Genomic DNA, 16,061 nt, shown 5'->3' with positions numbered 1-16,061 from the left:
CCCAAACCTTCTCTGAGGTCCCGGAAAACAGACACGGGACCGAACGGAAGCGCCCAAAACCCTAAGCTCAAGGGCTGCGCCGGAAGCGGAGGGCAGGTCAGCCAGACCCCAGGGCAACGTCCACAAACAGCTGCCACGGGGCCGCGAGCGTGCTCTGGGTCTGCGCCACCGACGTGCCCACCCAGGGAGCTCGGTGAGCCGAGCCAGAGGACGGGCGTCCCCTCGACCACAGCAATCACAGCCACTCACTGACTTTGGCGAACTCTACTCCAGCGTTCGGGTTTTTAATTTTCTGAGTGCAGAAACGTCGTGGCTTCTGGAAAGTAATTCAAAGAACTCAGATACAGACCATGAGAAGCCAACTCTCCTGTGACCTGCCCACCCTGGCCTGAGCAAGGACGCCTGACAGCAATCCCGTTCTTCTAGATGCTTCTTCCACATACATGCACACACACACGCACACATATACACACAAGGGTGCACACACGCACGAAGTATAGAGGCATATGTCCACACAAGCGTGCACACACAAGAACATATGCGCACACACGCACATACGTGAACACACAAGCGTGCACACACGTAGACAGTCACACTCACACAGGCAGTTACGTGTACAAACACACACACGCCGCACTGGAATGAAAACTAGCTCACGGCACGCACGTTGGCCTAGAGCTGCTCTCTCAGTGCTCACAAAGTACCAGACACACGGTAAACACTAAACGCCTCGGGAACGACTGTCGGGCACCCTCGGCGCCCGCACACGCAGCTCTTCTCCTGGCCTCGCCTGCTGCACAGCCCCCAGCGGCCAGACTAACCGGCCCCCTGCTGATGGGCATTCGGGCGGTTTGCAGCTTCCCAGCACCGCAAACAACGCGCGTGAACAGCTACGCACACTGTGTTCGCGTGTCCCAACTGGCACTCCTTCCACAGAACACAGACGGAACGTTTTCCTTCTTTGCCTACATTGATGAATCCCAAACGTTCGGATCCGGGATGAGTGTTTCTTTAGGAAAAGTAAAACCGGGTCGACTGAGCGCTTCACAGCGGCCTTTCCAAAGGGAGAGTACCCGGCAGCCAGCTCTCTGTGCCCCGCCCCGCCCCGCCCGCCCCGCCCGCCCCGCCCCGCCCCGCCCCGCCCCAGCCAGTCCCTACCAGTGCGAGTGCTCCTCCAGGGTCTTCACAGGCTCGGTGACATTTCGGGTGTCCCAGAACTTGACCTTGCAGTCGTCCCCGCAGCTGGCGAGGTAGTACTGCTTGTTGGGGTTGAAGTCCAGGTCCCGCACCAGCTGCCCGTGGGCGTTCTCTATGCAGTAGATCTGACTGCGGGAGAAAGCGGGGGGCGCACACGGAACGCGACGCGGGCGTGAAAACTCCACGCCGCGGACTCGCACCGCCTCCCGTTCCCCGTGGAGGGCCAGCCTCCCGGGACCGCGGGTCCCGCCACGGGCCTGCAGGCCGGGGCTCCCCGCTCGGCGCCTCTCCCGGCGGAGCCCAGGCCGAGGCTTCCTCAGGAGCACACCTGTGACTCCCCCCCGAGCTGAGGAAGGGACACTGGCTCACAACCGTCACAAAGGCGACCTAGCACCTCGGGAACGAGAGCGAGTCAGAGGGGCTGTCCCTGCCCTGAGGAGTGGGGGCAGACTGAGATGGGAGGAGAGCCGACCGAGTTCCGGAAGGACACAGAGAGAGAAAAGGAACAGGTCGGCGGCAGAGCGGGAGCACAGCGGTGCTGGTGGCGGGAGACAAGACACGGGCACGGAAGGAAAAAACTGGAAAAGCATAAAGAGCAGTGAAGGAGACAGGGCCTGTTGTGGCTGGGCTGTCCCTCATCCGCTCACGGCCCCTCGTGGCACTGACTCTGGGGGCACCTCCACCACGGCCCAGTGCCACACAGGAGACACGGGGCGCTTTTCACTTCGGTCACGCGGCACGCACACACATCTGTACACGCAGACACGCGTGCACCCACACATCTGCAAGCGTGGGCACACATCTGCACACACGTGCGTCCACAGTGTGCGTGCACTGACATGCACGCACGTGTACACACATACACAGGTGCATCCACTCGTGTGCACACACACACACATGTGTACGTGCAGACACGCGGGCACACACTCACGTGCATACACACACATGTGTATGCACAGACCCAACGGAAACCTGACTTCCACTGCTCCAAGCTGCTCCTCCCAGGGTGGGAAATGAGAACATTCCATCCACACGAGGAGTCCTTCTGATGTCAGACACCCAAAGGCGAGGGGCAGGGCATCCAGGGAGGCTGCAGGGTGGCTGAAACCACATGGACGCGGCGAGGTCACCGCCGCCCACGGCGCTCTCAGCGCATCCCCGCTTGGCTGCGACCGGGCCTCCCCTGCGACCACGCCCCATCCCCAGTCCCCCGGCTTCCTCGCTGGTGAGCTGGCGGGTGGGATCTCCTTGCGCATCTGGCAGCCACGCGTTCCCGCGCCCTCGAGGTGGGGAAAGTCATTTCCTTCCATCTACTCCCACGCTGGGCCTGCCGGCCCTACACCACTTGAAACCTTGAAACGGTTCCTGTATCCTGCACCTTTCCAACACCCTAATATTTCTTCCTAAAAGAAGACAGCCCACCCCGAAGACCTTCCACGTGCAACAGGCAAATGTATGAAAGTACAACCGTGGCAGGTCCTAGGGCGCTGCGGGGACAGCCGCACGTGCGCGGAGCCCTGACGGAGGGTTTTCCGTGTGCCCTGGTGGCAGGGATTTTGGCTCGAAAGCACAGTACGTTCCAAAAACAACATCAAAAGCACCCCGGCTAGGCGAACACCAAAGCCGTCAGCAGAAGGAGAACTGAGTCAGCAAGGCGCGGGGCTCGTCCCCGGAGAAGACCGGGGCGAGGGGGTTCCCACGGGGCACCGCCACCCACACCCCGCCTGCTCTCTGTCCGGGCTCTGCAACAGCAGCCGCGGAGTTTCTGGTCTCCAGAGACTGTCGTTCTTCCCGCCCTTGAAGAAAGAGTGAAAACAGAGGACGAGGAGGCCACGGGACCCACAGAGACGGGTTTCAGGCGGCACGTCCTTCAGGCCCGTGGTCCTCGGCCGCCAGCTTCCGGCTTCAAGCAATATTCACACCCCGAGGAAGTGGCAATTGATTATTTATTAGCCTCTGAGTTTCCAGAGGAGCTGCAGAACTACATTCAAAGTTGTGCCCCACCCTTGAAGGCAACACAAGCTATTTCACGACATCCGTCTCTGAGCCTCGGTGATAAATGACGGTGTGCTGAGGGGTAAACTGTATCTTAAGAACGATTGCACGGCTCTCGTTGCCACGGCAACAGATGTGCACCCCATCACTCCTTTGCCTATCAAACCACACCTGGAACAGAAAAATCACTCTTATTTGTTCCATTAGAACCACTGGCTGCGGCGCATAATGACTTAAATGACAAAGTCGGTTACCCGGGAGGCGTGTGTCTTAAAGGCACAGACACGGTCACAGGCACCTCCCCAAACTGAACCTGGGGCTGCACCTATCACCCTGTGCTCGCTAATCACGGGGACCAGGAGCCCAGCGGCCACCCTGCCCCTGGCGAGGAGCTACACAAGCCCAGTCCTAGTTTTCAGTGCAAACTGCCACCAGTCAAGGGACGTCCACACAGAACAGTAGCAGCTGAGGAACCCCGTCCACTGTGATGGGCCTGCCAGCTCCAGGCGGGGCAGAGAGACAAAGCGAGAGCTACGGCCTCCCGCAAAAGCAAGAGCGCACACACGCACAAGGGCACACGCGCACACACACAAGCACACAAGCGCACGTGCACACACGCTGTGTGACCCAAATACGCCGGACTCAGAGTCGCCCCCTCGTGGATGAGGAGGGGAGGGGAGAGGGGGCAGGGCCCAGGGCACACCCACGAGTCACAACAGCCACTGACCTCATGCTCCGCGTGTCCCACCCTCGGATGGTCGTGTCATTCGCGGTGGCCACCTGGGTACAGGTGTGGTGAGGGCTCCACCGTCCCGAGGTGAACTTCAGCTGTCCCTTCCCTTCCAGGGACGCCGAACCGGCCAGCTGGGAATTGGGTGGTGTTCCAAGGGAAGAAGAGAAAAACAGTAACGTGAACCTTTTTTCACAAAGCTTGAGAGGACGTCCCGCACGCAACGGGACATTATGGAAAATAACTAGGGAGTTCTGTCTTTGTCACCCCCCCTTAAAAGGCAAAAACGTTTGAACCTTATTTGGAAAAAGCTATAAAACCGAGCACGGCAAAAATAGAAAGCATATGAATAGCCCCCGTGCTGAATGAGACCTGCCAGGGTGTGCCGGGCTGGCCTGCTCCAGCCCGAAGGCAGCACGGCCCAGCCACTCAGTCACCTGGCCTCCCCGACGGCCACGTCCCGGCCGGCGAGGTCCAGGCACACGCGCCCCGGTGCCCAGTGCCCGCTGCGTCCTGAGTCGGGACAGTAGGGGCGTCTCTAAGACAGTACATGGGCACGATGTCCCCCCGGGCACAGCCGGGCGGTCAGTGCCCGTGCTCCCCGCAGGCCCCCAAGCCGCCACCACTACCATGCGCCTCCCGGGTTTAGGGGAGGCCTTCCCTCGCCCCCACCCAGCTGCTCCGGGCCTGGCCCCCGCCCGCCCCCAAGCCCTCTCCTTGGCAAAGCTGGGCCTTTGCCTCACAACACCCCAGGTGAGGTCTCTGCTCCGCCTTCACGGGCAGCAAGGACAACCTATTAATCCTCTCTCGGCACATAGTTAAAGGGTTACTTCCGTTCCAGGCAAGAGACAGGTACTGTGAAAAAAACCAAAAATTTAAAAAAGGGGGAGGGGGCACCAGGGTGGCTCGGTTGGTTGAGCATCCGACTCTTGATCTCAGCTCATGATCTCACGGTCCACGAGTTCGAGCCCCGAGTCCGGCTCTGGCTGACGGCACGGAGCCTGCCTGGGGTGCTCTCTCACCCTCTCTCTCTGCCCCCCACTTGTGCTCTCTCTGCCTCTCTCGCAAAATAAATAAACTTGAAAAAATTTTTAAAAAAAGAAAAGAAATAGGTACTGTGTCCGTCCTACTCACGGGGACGCGGTGCTGGCGAGGCGTGCACGAAGCAGAGCCACGACCAGCCCGGCGCTCTGGGGACAGCAGGACCACAGTCACGCGGCCGGAGGGCAGGACAGCACCCAGGGGGCAGCCATCTCCCAAGGAGGCCCGGGGCATGCCCAGAAATGACGGGGGGAGTGGCTGGGGACAGAGGCCGAGGCCAGACGAGCTCACGACGGGAGAACGTGGAGAATGAACGCAAGGCTTTCCCAGGCTGACCACTGCTGGTCCAGTGGGCGCAGGCCCACACGTGTGCCGGGAGTTCTTGGGGGCCGTGAAGGGACACCGAGGGCAGCGGCTCGGGGCCACAGGCGAAGAGCAAGGTCAGGCGAGGGGTTACCAGGGGCAGAGCGGTCCTGGGAACAGGAGGCCTTGGCTGAGCCAGGACCCGGGGCGTCTCGGGGCGACATCGGGAACAGCATCCGTGGGGACTCACACCAGAGCCCCTCACGCCTCACCCCTGTGCCTGTCCACACCCGCTCTGAGCTGCTCTGGCTCCCTCCAGCCCCCAGGCAGGGGCAGCGGCACCCAGAGCAGACACCCACAGAAGACCAGGCCGACCCTGAGACTCTCTGAGAAATTCCTGGGGAGGGACGTGGCCCGGCCCAGTCCGTCAGATGCCACCAGGACCAGTGGGCGGCGGCCCAAGCAGGTGGGGTGACAAGGACACGCGGACCGCGTGGGGACAACGGGCGGCGCACTTAGCCGAAGGGGCGGGGCTCTGCCCTTCCTGCTCTGGCACCAGACCTCGCGGCTCATCTCGGGCCGTCTCAGCAGCCCGGGCGCCAGGGCCCCTGGGAACGCGAGGCCTGAGGGTCTGTGGGAGGTGGCCCCGCACGGAGCCCCCGGGGGACCCCGCAGGGCACGCAGGCCACCCCCACCAAGCCACAGACGACACGGAATGGTGGCGGGCGATTCATGACGGGGACCTACAGGCCGCGCCACGGAGGATCATGAGTAAGAACGAGGCGGGAGGCGAAGACAGGTGCCCGCTTCGCAGGGGGCATCGCGGCCTAGACGCTAAGGTTCCACACCAGGCGCCAGAGACCCGTGGGGGCTTGAGCCGGGCCAGCCGGTTTCAACCGCCACACTCCCGACACTGGCTAAGAAGTATGCTCGCAGTTTCTCCTTTAGGGAAAAAAATCAATCAATCAAACAAGATTTCTCCAGGTGCTATTCCACATTGCCGAGGACGGGTTAGATCAGATCAGCAGGCAGGACAATGAACTCAACACACAGCTCCCTAGTTCTCTGTCACACAGACCAGCTCGTCACCGCAGGCTTCAGAAAGGTAAAGACACGAGGTCACACCTTCAGAAGAAGGGGATGTACGTTCGACAGGGGGACTTGTCCACAGGCTGGTGGGGAAGCGTCACCGCATCGCCCCGGACACGGATGACCCTTGAGCCTCGTCACCGAGCCCTCGGCACTCGTGTCCCTTCTGATTCCATCAGGGCCCCTCGGAGAGGTTAAGTCGGCAAAACTAACGAGCACCGTCTGCTTCCAAAGCTCACTCCGCAGAACCAGCCTCCGGCCTCCAGCTTCCGGACTCTTCCAGCTTTCTGAAGGCAGCTGGCAATTAATCCATCAACCAACCAGCAACCAGCGGTGCGGCCGTCAGCAAGCACATCGAGTGGCCCCGGCCACGCCGAGTACGGCAGAGGGACAGGTGGACAGAGGGCCGGTGACCCGGCCCGCACCACACCCCCCTGCTGCAGAGGTGAGCACTCCACGTGAGGCTCGCTCCGGTGGGAACGCTAACTGGTTATCAGCTACCGCGCGGTCCTGTCCTGGTGAGGTCACTGCAGCCGCACGACGTACATGCTAACAGACCCACATCACAGATGAGGAAACCCAGGTATAGACGGGTAATAACTGCAAGGAAACCCCAGCCAGCCCGTGGCACGGCCAGGATGAGAGATTACAACGGAAATCCGGACATCCCAGAGGAAACAGCGCTGGGCCAGCTGGAGGGGCCAGGCCGGGCACAGTGAGGACCCGGGATGGCCTCTGAGGCCGCACACACCTCAAATCGGTGAAAGCAGAGGGAGGCAGGCACAGTGAGGCAGAGACGGGAAACATACACATCCTGACTGGACAAAGGGCAGAGGGGAGGCGGTGTAGGCTGAGTGGGCAGGGTCCGTGGAAGGTCAGCCCGATGGCCTGAGGGCAGGAGGCCGGACAGCCCATGGCGGGCAGGGCCCTCCCTAGGTATCGGCCTTCAAACCGACAGAGCCCTCTGTGCCGAGGGGCGTCCTACACCATGTGAGGTTCCCCACTGCCCCACTGGCTTCGATGAGGCTGGCGGCCACACTCAGAGGCCCGCGTGCAGGGAACCGAGGCCCCAGGCCAACGGTATCCTGAGCTTGGGGCACAACCCCCCTCCCCGCCCCGGTCGAGTCCTCTGATGAGACCCAGACACTGACTCCTGCACGCGGCCCCTGAGAGACGCCAGGGGTGCCCGGCCTCCAGGTCCCTGACGGTCACAGAAACTGTCGTGCCAGGTGGGGGCTGCGGGAGGCAGCCACGTTCCCCGTCATTTGTTAGAGATAAGGGACATGAGCGTCTACCAGAGGAGAGGGGAGACCACGAGCGATGGGCCAGTCTAGCCCCCTGACGTCAAACCGGGAAATCTGAGACCAGAGAGGGTGGGCGACGCCCCGTGTCTCACACAGCGGTGGGGCAGGAACAGGACCTGGGCGCTCCCTAGCGCACGATCCGCCCAGGGCAGCGGGAACGCCGTGCCCAAGGTCCCTCTGCAAGACTGCCGGAAGGAGACCTCGCCGTGTAGGTTCTAAGGCTGACCGAGCACACGCTTAGGTTTCCTGGTGACACGGAGACAGAGCTGTGCAGGAACCCCAGAGTGCAGTTCACGCGGCACCCCGCTCTTCAACACTCACGACAACGACCCCGTCCCGAGCCTCCTGCTCCAGAGGGAGGGACTAGAGCCGCCCCCCACACCTCTCTTCACAGACGGAACCCGCCCCAGCGTGTGAACAAAACACCACAAGTCTGGCGAACAAAACTCTGCGACTCGCGCTGCCGTGAGCGGCCACGTGGGCACAAAGAAGAGCCGGCAAAGTGTTTCCAGACACAACAGCCGCACTGTCTGTGCCCAGACCCCGGGCTGACAAGGCGCCGGGCTCGGCGGAAGGAGCACAGCAGACAAGAGGCACGTGCGGGCCACCGCCAAAGATGCCGGGCGAGTGGCTGAGAAAGGGCCACCCCCCCCCACACCCCCCCGTGGAAGGAGGGCGGCAAGGGACGCAGTGGCAGGGCTGCGGCCCCTCCCCACCCCGGGGACTAGGGGGCTGCTCTGAGGCACACGTGACGGGCTTGTGTCCCTGCCGGCGACTGGTTTCGGCAGGCGCACGTGGCGGTGTCTGAAGACAGGACGGAGGGACTTCCAGGAAGGGCTTTCCTTACAAACAGGATGCAGGCAAGAAGTCTGCTCTTTGTGGATGATGTGGGAGTCTGGATGCGATGGCTGGAGCCACCGCAGTCACCTTGCAAGCGTGACGGGAGACAGCAGCACCGTGTGACTGCAGCACAAGAGAAGCGTGCCAAGCGGCTGGGTCCTGATGCTATTGAGACACTGGACTGACAAACCCAGAGCTGCTTTATAGCCACGTTCCTTGTCACATCAGCCAGCAAACTCCCTCAGTCTTTAAGTCATTTCTTTTGTCCTGCAGCCAAACGCATGCTGGCACGCCTACAGTGCCCGTTTGAGATGACACCAACAGGGCATTCCTTCGATTATCGGGTGTCCCCTGCCTCTCTCAGGCCGGAAATTCCAGCCCCAGCTTTGGGCATGAGCCCCAGCTGTGATTCCAAGCGACCTGGCCAGTGGCATGGTCCCCTCGAGCCTGGCTTCCCTCTGGTAACTCTCCCATGAGACAGAGCTATTCAGGAGCCCACCCCGCAGGGCCGTGGAAATTAAATGAGAGCCTCCAGGGCCCGGACAATGCCCGGAGCCCTGGTCTGTCTTCAGGGGTGGACGGAAGGCGTGGGGTGAGTCATCAGGGTCGATGGGGTGACGGGAACGGGTTCAACAGGACAGCCCCAGCCGGTCACTGCCCTCAGACGTGGAAGAGGCGTGGGAGAGGAGGGCTGGCCGCGAGGCTGGTGTGCACAGAGGCCCTGAGGAAGGCAGAGGGGGGTTGCCACCCCTCCGCCCCAAGCTGGCCAGGGTCACGGGGGTGGCTGCACGGGCCCCACACTGCTGCGGGGACTCTGTTCCCCGGGAGAAGGCGTTCCAGGCTCTGCGGAGCTGGCCTCCTGGGAACCAGAGCCAGCCTGTCTTTGAAAATGCACACAGGGTATTAGGTGCCAGCACCGGGGAGGGAATCTGAGGCCGTTTTAAAGTTATTTTTAGCGTATTGCAAACAGCACTCTATTTGCAGGAGGAACAGAACTACGAGGGCTTTTGCCCCTTTGCTGCTCTAAAACCTGAGCTCTCTTTGCAGAGGAAACCGTGCGTCCTGCTCCCACACCTGCAGGCTTGACCTCAGCCCCACACTCGACACCGCAAACGTTGTGAGTGCAGATTTCAATTTCCTGACCAAGACGGACTAGAACGTAACCAATGCTCCTGTCGCGCCAACCAGACTCCGGCGATCTGCTGGGGACAGAGATCTAATCACAGGCCGTTCTTTGGAGAGGGGGAAGCTTTTACGAAACGTGGGCTCAAAAGCCCGGAAGCAGTGCAGCGATCACACACGCGCCCTTCACGTGTGAGTTGTGATCCCCCCTGCTGGCTCTGAGGGGAGGAATTTAATTATCAAGTCAACACAGACTGCTTTTCGGCATCTCGGTTTCTCTCCCTGTACCTCTGGCCTTCGCACTGGGATCCTAGTCAGCGACTCTCGTTCACAGCCCAGGTTTAAGCACTGCGTATTCCGGCCGCCGTACCCATCCACTCACCCAGACGCTCATCCGGCCCCCACCCCCACCCCCACCCCCACCATGCGGCCAACAGGCGAGTGAGGCCTGTGTGCCAGGCACCGAGGGGCCTGCTGTCCTCACGTAAGGGCCACTTCATACGTGTGGAAACCGGTCCCCACTTTACAGATGGGGACACTGAGGCCAGTGCAGCCAAGCAACTCACCCGAGGTCACCCTGTGGGTGGCGGGAAAGGGACCTGACTCCAAAGCTCGGGAGGCTGCCTGGACCCCACCCCCACCCCACAGAGCCACGGCCTTCAGTGTGTCCTTCTTGTGCCTCGTGCCTGCCAGGGCTCCCTTCTGCACGGCTGCCGGCCCGCTGCCGGCCCACGCCCGGCCCAGCCCATCGCAGCAAAGCCAGCCTGGGAACTGAAACTCAATCAGCCATACACTGCGCACCCCAGAACCGGGAGGCCAAGTGCAGGAAGGCAGAGGCCGTGCGTCTGCGTTCAAAGCCCAGCCACGTGCCCCTCTTCAGACAGCCCCGGGCCGCGGCAGGGCTCACCGCCTGGCACCACTGAGGCACGCACGCCTCGCTCCCCCGGCCGCGGCAGCTGTGTCCCTTAAATACACCCGTGTGTGCAACATATTCTCCCCTCTATCATCCGCTCTTACTAGAAAGAAGTCTTTTGAGAACCTGGGAAGCAAACACTTTGCCAGACACCGATGCCTAGCTCTTTGTATTTGGCGATTTCTTCCAAGATCTAACTGGAAGATTAAAGAATATTAGCTGTCTCCGACATTTACAAAATCAAAGCCATATGTAGCTATTATGCCACATGAGATACGCAACTTAGGAAACGACTTGCCTCGTGTTTTCTTGAAGAAGACGGCTTTTTTGTAAAAACAAGTATCCGGAGACAGAAAGCGCGGTGACCGCTGCCTGAAGCCCCGCCCGCCCCGCCGACCGCAGGCAAGCAGCGAGTGCTCTCATCTGTGCAGGACTGCTTTGTATGAGGCTCACAACAAACCAGCTTCCAGACTTGCAACCTGTGCTGCACGGGCCGGTTTTACAAAGCCTGGGCAGCTACCTTATTTACGAGATCTTCCTCCTAATAAATCTTGACCATTTCCAAACATCACATCCGCCCTCGCAGACAAACCGCGACTGGCGGGTGGGGACAGCCAGGCGCCGAGGTTCGGGCCCTGGGCGGGGGGGGGGGGGGGGGGGAGGGGTGCAAACGTGGCTCAGAGGCACGCGCGCGGGGCCACGGCAAACACTTCGTGCGGCGTCACAACCGCAGTCCCCAATCTGCCATTCAAACCCTGCAGCCTCCACGACGTCCCCTGGCTCCCTGGGTCTTACTTTTCTCAACTGTCAAGTGAGGGCGTCGAATTCTGTGACCCCAAGGTCTGTGTCTTTCTTTACATGAACGTGGACTGCTTTACAATTAGCGAGGGACAAAGATTTGTGGAAACACCTCGTGAGCCCTGTTACGGCTTCGAAGCCACGTGGTGGGTGTCTGGGGACCTCTCCAACCCTCCCGTGTGTCCTCAGCACCAGCCGTCCACACTTGCTGCGTGACCGCAGGCACACGGGACGGATCCGCACTCTCTGGGCAATGGGTGCTCGACCCTCCTCTCTAATCAGACAGGGAAAGAGCCACCACGTCGCCAGAGACCTTGGACACAGGACGAGGGAGTACAGCTCTGTGTAGCGGGCCCAGCGAGTGCAGCACATGTCCTTCTGGGGTGGACGCAGATGGTGGGAGGTGTGCGTGTGAGGTCGGGGGGAGTGTCTGTTCCCTTCCCTCAATTTTGCTGGGAACCCATTAAAACCTCTCCAAAACTTAGGTCTATTAAAAACAAGATGACAACCTTCCGTCTGCAAGAGGTCCCGCTGACGACACGAAAGGGCAGAGAGCAAAGGGACACGGCGTGGGGCGGAGTGGCCATGTCTGCCTGCACCGCCCCGGGGGCCGGGAGCGAGGTCCCCGTGCTGGGCCGCATCAGCAGAGGGCAGAGCCAGGACAGGAGAATGGGTTCCAAGGGGAGCCCGCTGGCCCGCGGCCTCGCTACTGCTGAGCAGTTGGCATCGGAGATGACAGTGGCCTCACAAGCCTCCTTCTCTGCTCAGGGACACGTCTGGGGACGCAGGCCGGGAGCAAGGAGGGGTCACAGCACGGCAGGGGACAGCCGGGCTCCCACGGGAGAGGGGGACCCCGGGGCCAGGAGTCCCAGGGCCCCGGCCACCTGGTGCGTTCGTCCTGAGGGAGGCCCAGCTGCCACCCGGCAGTCCCTGTCTCCCCGTCCCCAAGGACAAACGTGTGTTGTCTACTTCCTGGCACAGTGGACGTGCCCTGAGCTGGACCGAACGACCTTCCCGTCACCACCAGCTCCTCCCCCGTGTACGTGCAGGCGATCCTCCCGGTGTGTGTTCAACCTCAGACCACATTTCTGAACCAACACTGTGCCCCTGACGCCCGCGCTCTTCCTTCAGAGAGGCACTCCTGAATGTCCGTGCCCCTGGGTGCATACAGACGAGCAGGTGACCCTGGGTTCATCCTCGAGAAGCCCTCACACGGACGCGCGGCCGGAAGGAAGAGGACAGTCAACTCTGAAGGCGCCCATCGTCCTCCTGCTCGGCCGCTCGCTCGCTGCACCTGGGAAGCTACTTGTTCCCACCGCCGCTGGAAGCCACCGGGCCCTGGAGACAGAGGAGCGGGAACCAGAACAGGGAGGCGTCCCCTCTGCCCTCGGCAGAGCCGGGACCCCACGGAAGCTCCCCCCGCAGACCCCCCCCCCCCCGGCTCTGCTAATGATTACAAATGGCAAAGAACCTCCGATTTAATTGCAAAAGGTAATGATGCAGCGAGCACAGGATTCGATTCACCGCAGCAGACGATACCCTCCAGCAATAAACACCCCGAGGAGCGGCGTGTGAAGGTGGCCAGGATCCATAGGAAGGTTTCCGTATTAAACACCCGGCAGAGGGCCGCAAAGTGCTGTCGACGGAACTGCTGACGGCGGATAAAAACGAAGCAGAAGAGCCTAAATTGGTCTCCGCAGAAAATAAGTCACAGATCAATCCCCCTACATGGCGTCATTCCGAGACGGCCGAGGGTCCGGACAGGCGTCCCCGTCTGGCTTCAGGACGGGCTGCCGAGGGGGCAGGGCGGCACCGAGTGCACGCACGCACGCGTGCAGGGCCCGTCACCGCCCCGGCCTCTCCGGCCCCCGCAGTCCAGAGGGAACGGACTGGCCCCTTCCTGCCCCCCGTCCGCTCTGCAGCAACGCCCACGAGAGGTGCGTGGGAGGGTCGGGAGGCAGCTTGCGCCCGTGACCCAGACGCCACAGCAAGGCCACAGGAGGGGGTGAGGGGCCAGCTCCCCGCACACCTGCAGGTCCACAGGGAACGGCCCCGGGCACGAGGTCCCCCTCGAGTGTCCCGTTCGGCTGGAGGACTCTGGCCGGTATTTGCATTCTGTCCCACACGTGCACGGTCCGAGGACTACAACCCGTGAGAAGGCGCGAGCACGTGTGTGAGCAGAAGACCAGCTGCAAGGCCACCGGGGGTCACAGGCCACAGGGCAGACGGGTCACAGGTCACCGTCCCTCTTTACAACTCACGCAGACACTTGACAGGTCACGAGCACCAGGAAATCAGCGTTTTATGACCGCTCCTACCTAAAAGAGGATTCCAACCAGACTTCCAGTGTCCATCCGTGGAAAAGACAACACACTGGAAATGAGAAAATGCGTCAGGATGGCAAATGGGCCAAAGGGCAGAGATGTGTCAGCCTGTGGCTCTGAGTCTTACGTGTCCCCGGTCCCAGACAGCGTTCACCGGAGACAGCCAATCACACAGTTCTCTGACTGCTGGCTCTGTCCGTGCACTAAGCGTTTCCTAACCAACATCAGGATTCTAAGCACACACGAACCAAGACGTGTATTCTCAATTCAGCCGATAGGTCCCGTTAAAAACACACAACACGTAGAGGCCCCCTGGGTGGCTCAGCCGGTTAAGCGTCCAAGTTCGGCTCAGGTCACGATCTCACAGTCCGTGAGTTGGAGCCCCACGTCGGGCTCTGTGCTGACAGCTCGGAGCCGGGAGCCTGCCTCGGATTCTGTCTCCCTCTCCCTCTGCCCCTCCCCGGCTCATGCTCTGTCTCTCTCTCAAAAATAAATAAACATTAAAAAAAAACTTTTTAAACTAGCCCCGCATGGGGCTCTCTGCCGTCAGCACAGAGCCTGCTTCAGATCCTCTGTCCCCCACTCTCTCTGCCCTCCCCCGCCAGCCCCCACCTCCACCTCGCTCTCTCAGAAATAAACACTAAAAAAAAATTAAAAATAAAATATAATAAACATATAAAACGACACAACACGGGAAACCGTAGCCCTGTCACTCACCACGGCCTGGCTGGAGCTCTCCTGCAGGTCCCATAGCAGGATGTGGCTGTCGGCCAGCGAGATGACTCTCCTCCCGTCCCCCGTGGGCTCCCACACCACACTGCAGGAAGAGGAAGCCCCATTAATTTGACGCCAGAGGCCCCGCACCTGTGTCTGTGGCTGCCCCATACCCACTGCAAGCCACCACGCGCGGGCGCCCTCTCCCGCTGAATGTCTGTCCTCCCCACTCGGCCGCGGTTAGGGGGCCGGGCCTCCGGGGCCTCCGGGTACGAGGAGGTGAGTGCGGGCCGCGATGGCACCGGCACACGCGTGACCCCCCCACCGCTGCCTCTCTGTGGTCTCTCTCTCTCCCGCCACCTGAGCACACAGCTAGAAGAGGGCTCTCGCCGGGACCCGCACTGATGCCCCGACCTTGGACTCCAGCCCCCAGAGCCGTGACAAATAAGGTTTGTGGTTTCGGCCCCCAGCCTGGGCTGCTTCGTTGTGGCTGCCGGAGCCCATGTGTCTTCCTGTTGATGGAGGGACGGACAGGTGACCAGCTGTGCCAGGTGGACAGGAAGTGGCCTGCTGGGGGCCGGGGCTGGAGGAGGCCCAGGATAGACACTGCCGTCTGGGGCAGGATGCCCACGTCTTTGGTAGCCCAAGGACGCGGCTGACACAGTGACCGGGGGGGTGGGGTGGGGGGGGGTGGGGGTGGGGGGGTCCTGCCTATGACGTCACGTAATGTCATCACGTGCCGGCCAGTCTGAGCCAGTGTCCTGTCACCTGCAGCCAAAGCCACCCCAGCTGATAACACACACATGTGAGTCACTGATGAAAGATCACAAACCCCTCACCTCCGTGGTAAAGCCGTGGAGATGAAACGTGTTCAGGGTTCCTGTCTCCCTGATGAATCCCTCAAGTGCTTATACAGAGGAGAACGTCGCTGCCACGTGGGGGTGACCGTGGACGCCACGTGGGAATGACCACGGACGCCAGGCGGGGGTGACCGCGGATGCCAGGGGACAGAGCACGATACTGACTGACGGGGGGCGGGGGCAGCCCCGGGTGCAAGTCCCTCACACCAGCTTTTCAAGGCCGTCAGCACAGCTATGATTACTTTTAATCACAACATTAACACAATTCAAAACCACAACGTCTTTCTCCTTTACAGTTGAAGAAACGCACGTGAAGTTCACAGCACTATGACCGCGTACATCATTCCTGCATCAGACACGGCCTAGCGCATCCTTCTAACACTACGGGCGAAAAATGCACAAAATCCAGCCCATAAAATTAAAACACAGCAGCTGGAAGAGACGCCAGGAAGCGAGGTTCTGAAATCCGCTCCGATTTTGTTGCGATGATGGCCAACCCGAACTCTGCATTCAGACGCTTCCCGAAGCAAGGTGGCCGAAGTCCGTCCTGGCAGTGCGTCTGCACAGGTGAGCCCCTGCAGAGCTCACACGCCTGACACGGAGCGCCAGGGAAAACACAAACCGGGACAGAAGGCTGAAGGGGGCGGCGCCGGCCTGTCCCGGGAGAGAACACCGCACTTACCTGTGCCCGACAGTCCCCTTAGCCCGGGCTGCAGCAACAGATCCCCGCCGGCCCGGCCGCCTGAGCGGCACACATTTCCTTCCCACACTCGCGCAAGATCGGGGAGCCGGCGAGGGTGCTTCTGCCGAGGACTGCTGCTTTCTCGAGTG

The 16,061-nt window shown here is 61.2% G+C and overlaps 1 protein-coding gene across 10 annotated transcripts in view; it reads right to left on the bottom strand.

Moving 5' to 3' along the window:
- Positions 1 to 16,061, bottom strand: part of EIPR1 (EARP complex and GARP complex interacting protein 1) — a 119,830-nt gene that overhangs the window by 2,776 nt on the left and 100,993 nt on the right. For all 10 annotated transcript variants that reach the window (XM_042982592.1, XM_042982590.1, XM_042982596.1 and 7 more), the window contains 3 exons: positions 14,374 to 14,473; positions 3,920 to 4,056; positions 1,159 to 1,326 (listed from right to left, as the gene is read on the bottom strand). In XM_042982592.1, coding sequence (XP_042838526.1) covers positions 1,159 to 1,326; positions 3,920 to 4,056; positions 14,374 to 14,473 — 405 coding nt within the window. The remainder of the gene's footprint in view (positions 1 to 1,158; positions 1,327 to 3,919; positions 4,057 to 14,373; positions 14,474 to 16,061) is intronic.

Source organism: Panthera tigris, chromosome A3 (assembly GCF_018350195.1).
Source record: "Panthera tigris isolate Pti1 chromosome A3, P.tigris_Pti1_mat1.1, whole genome shotgun sequence".
Lineage (NCBI taxonomy): Eukaryota > Metazoa > Chordata > Mammalia > Carnivora > Felidae > Panthera > Panthera tigris.
This window is presented reverse-complemented; position numbering and strand designations above follow the sequence as displayed.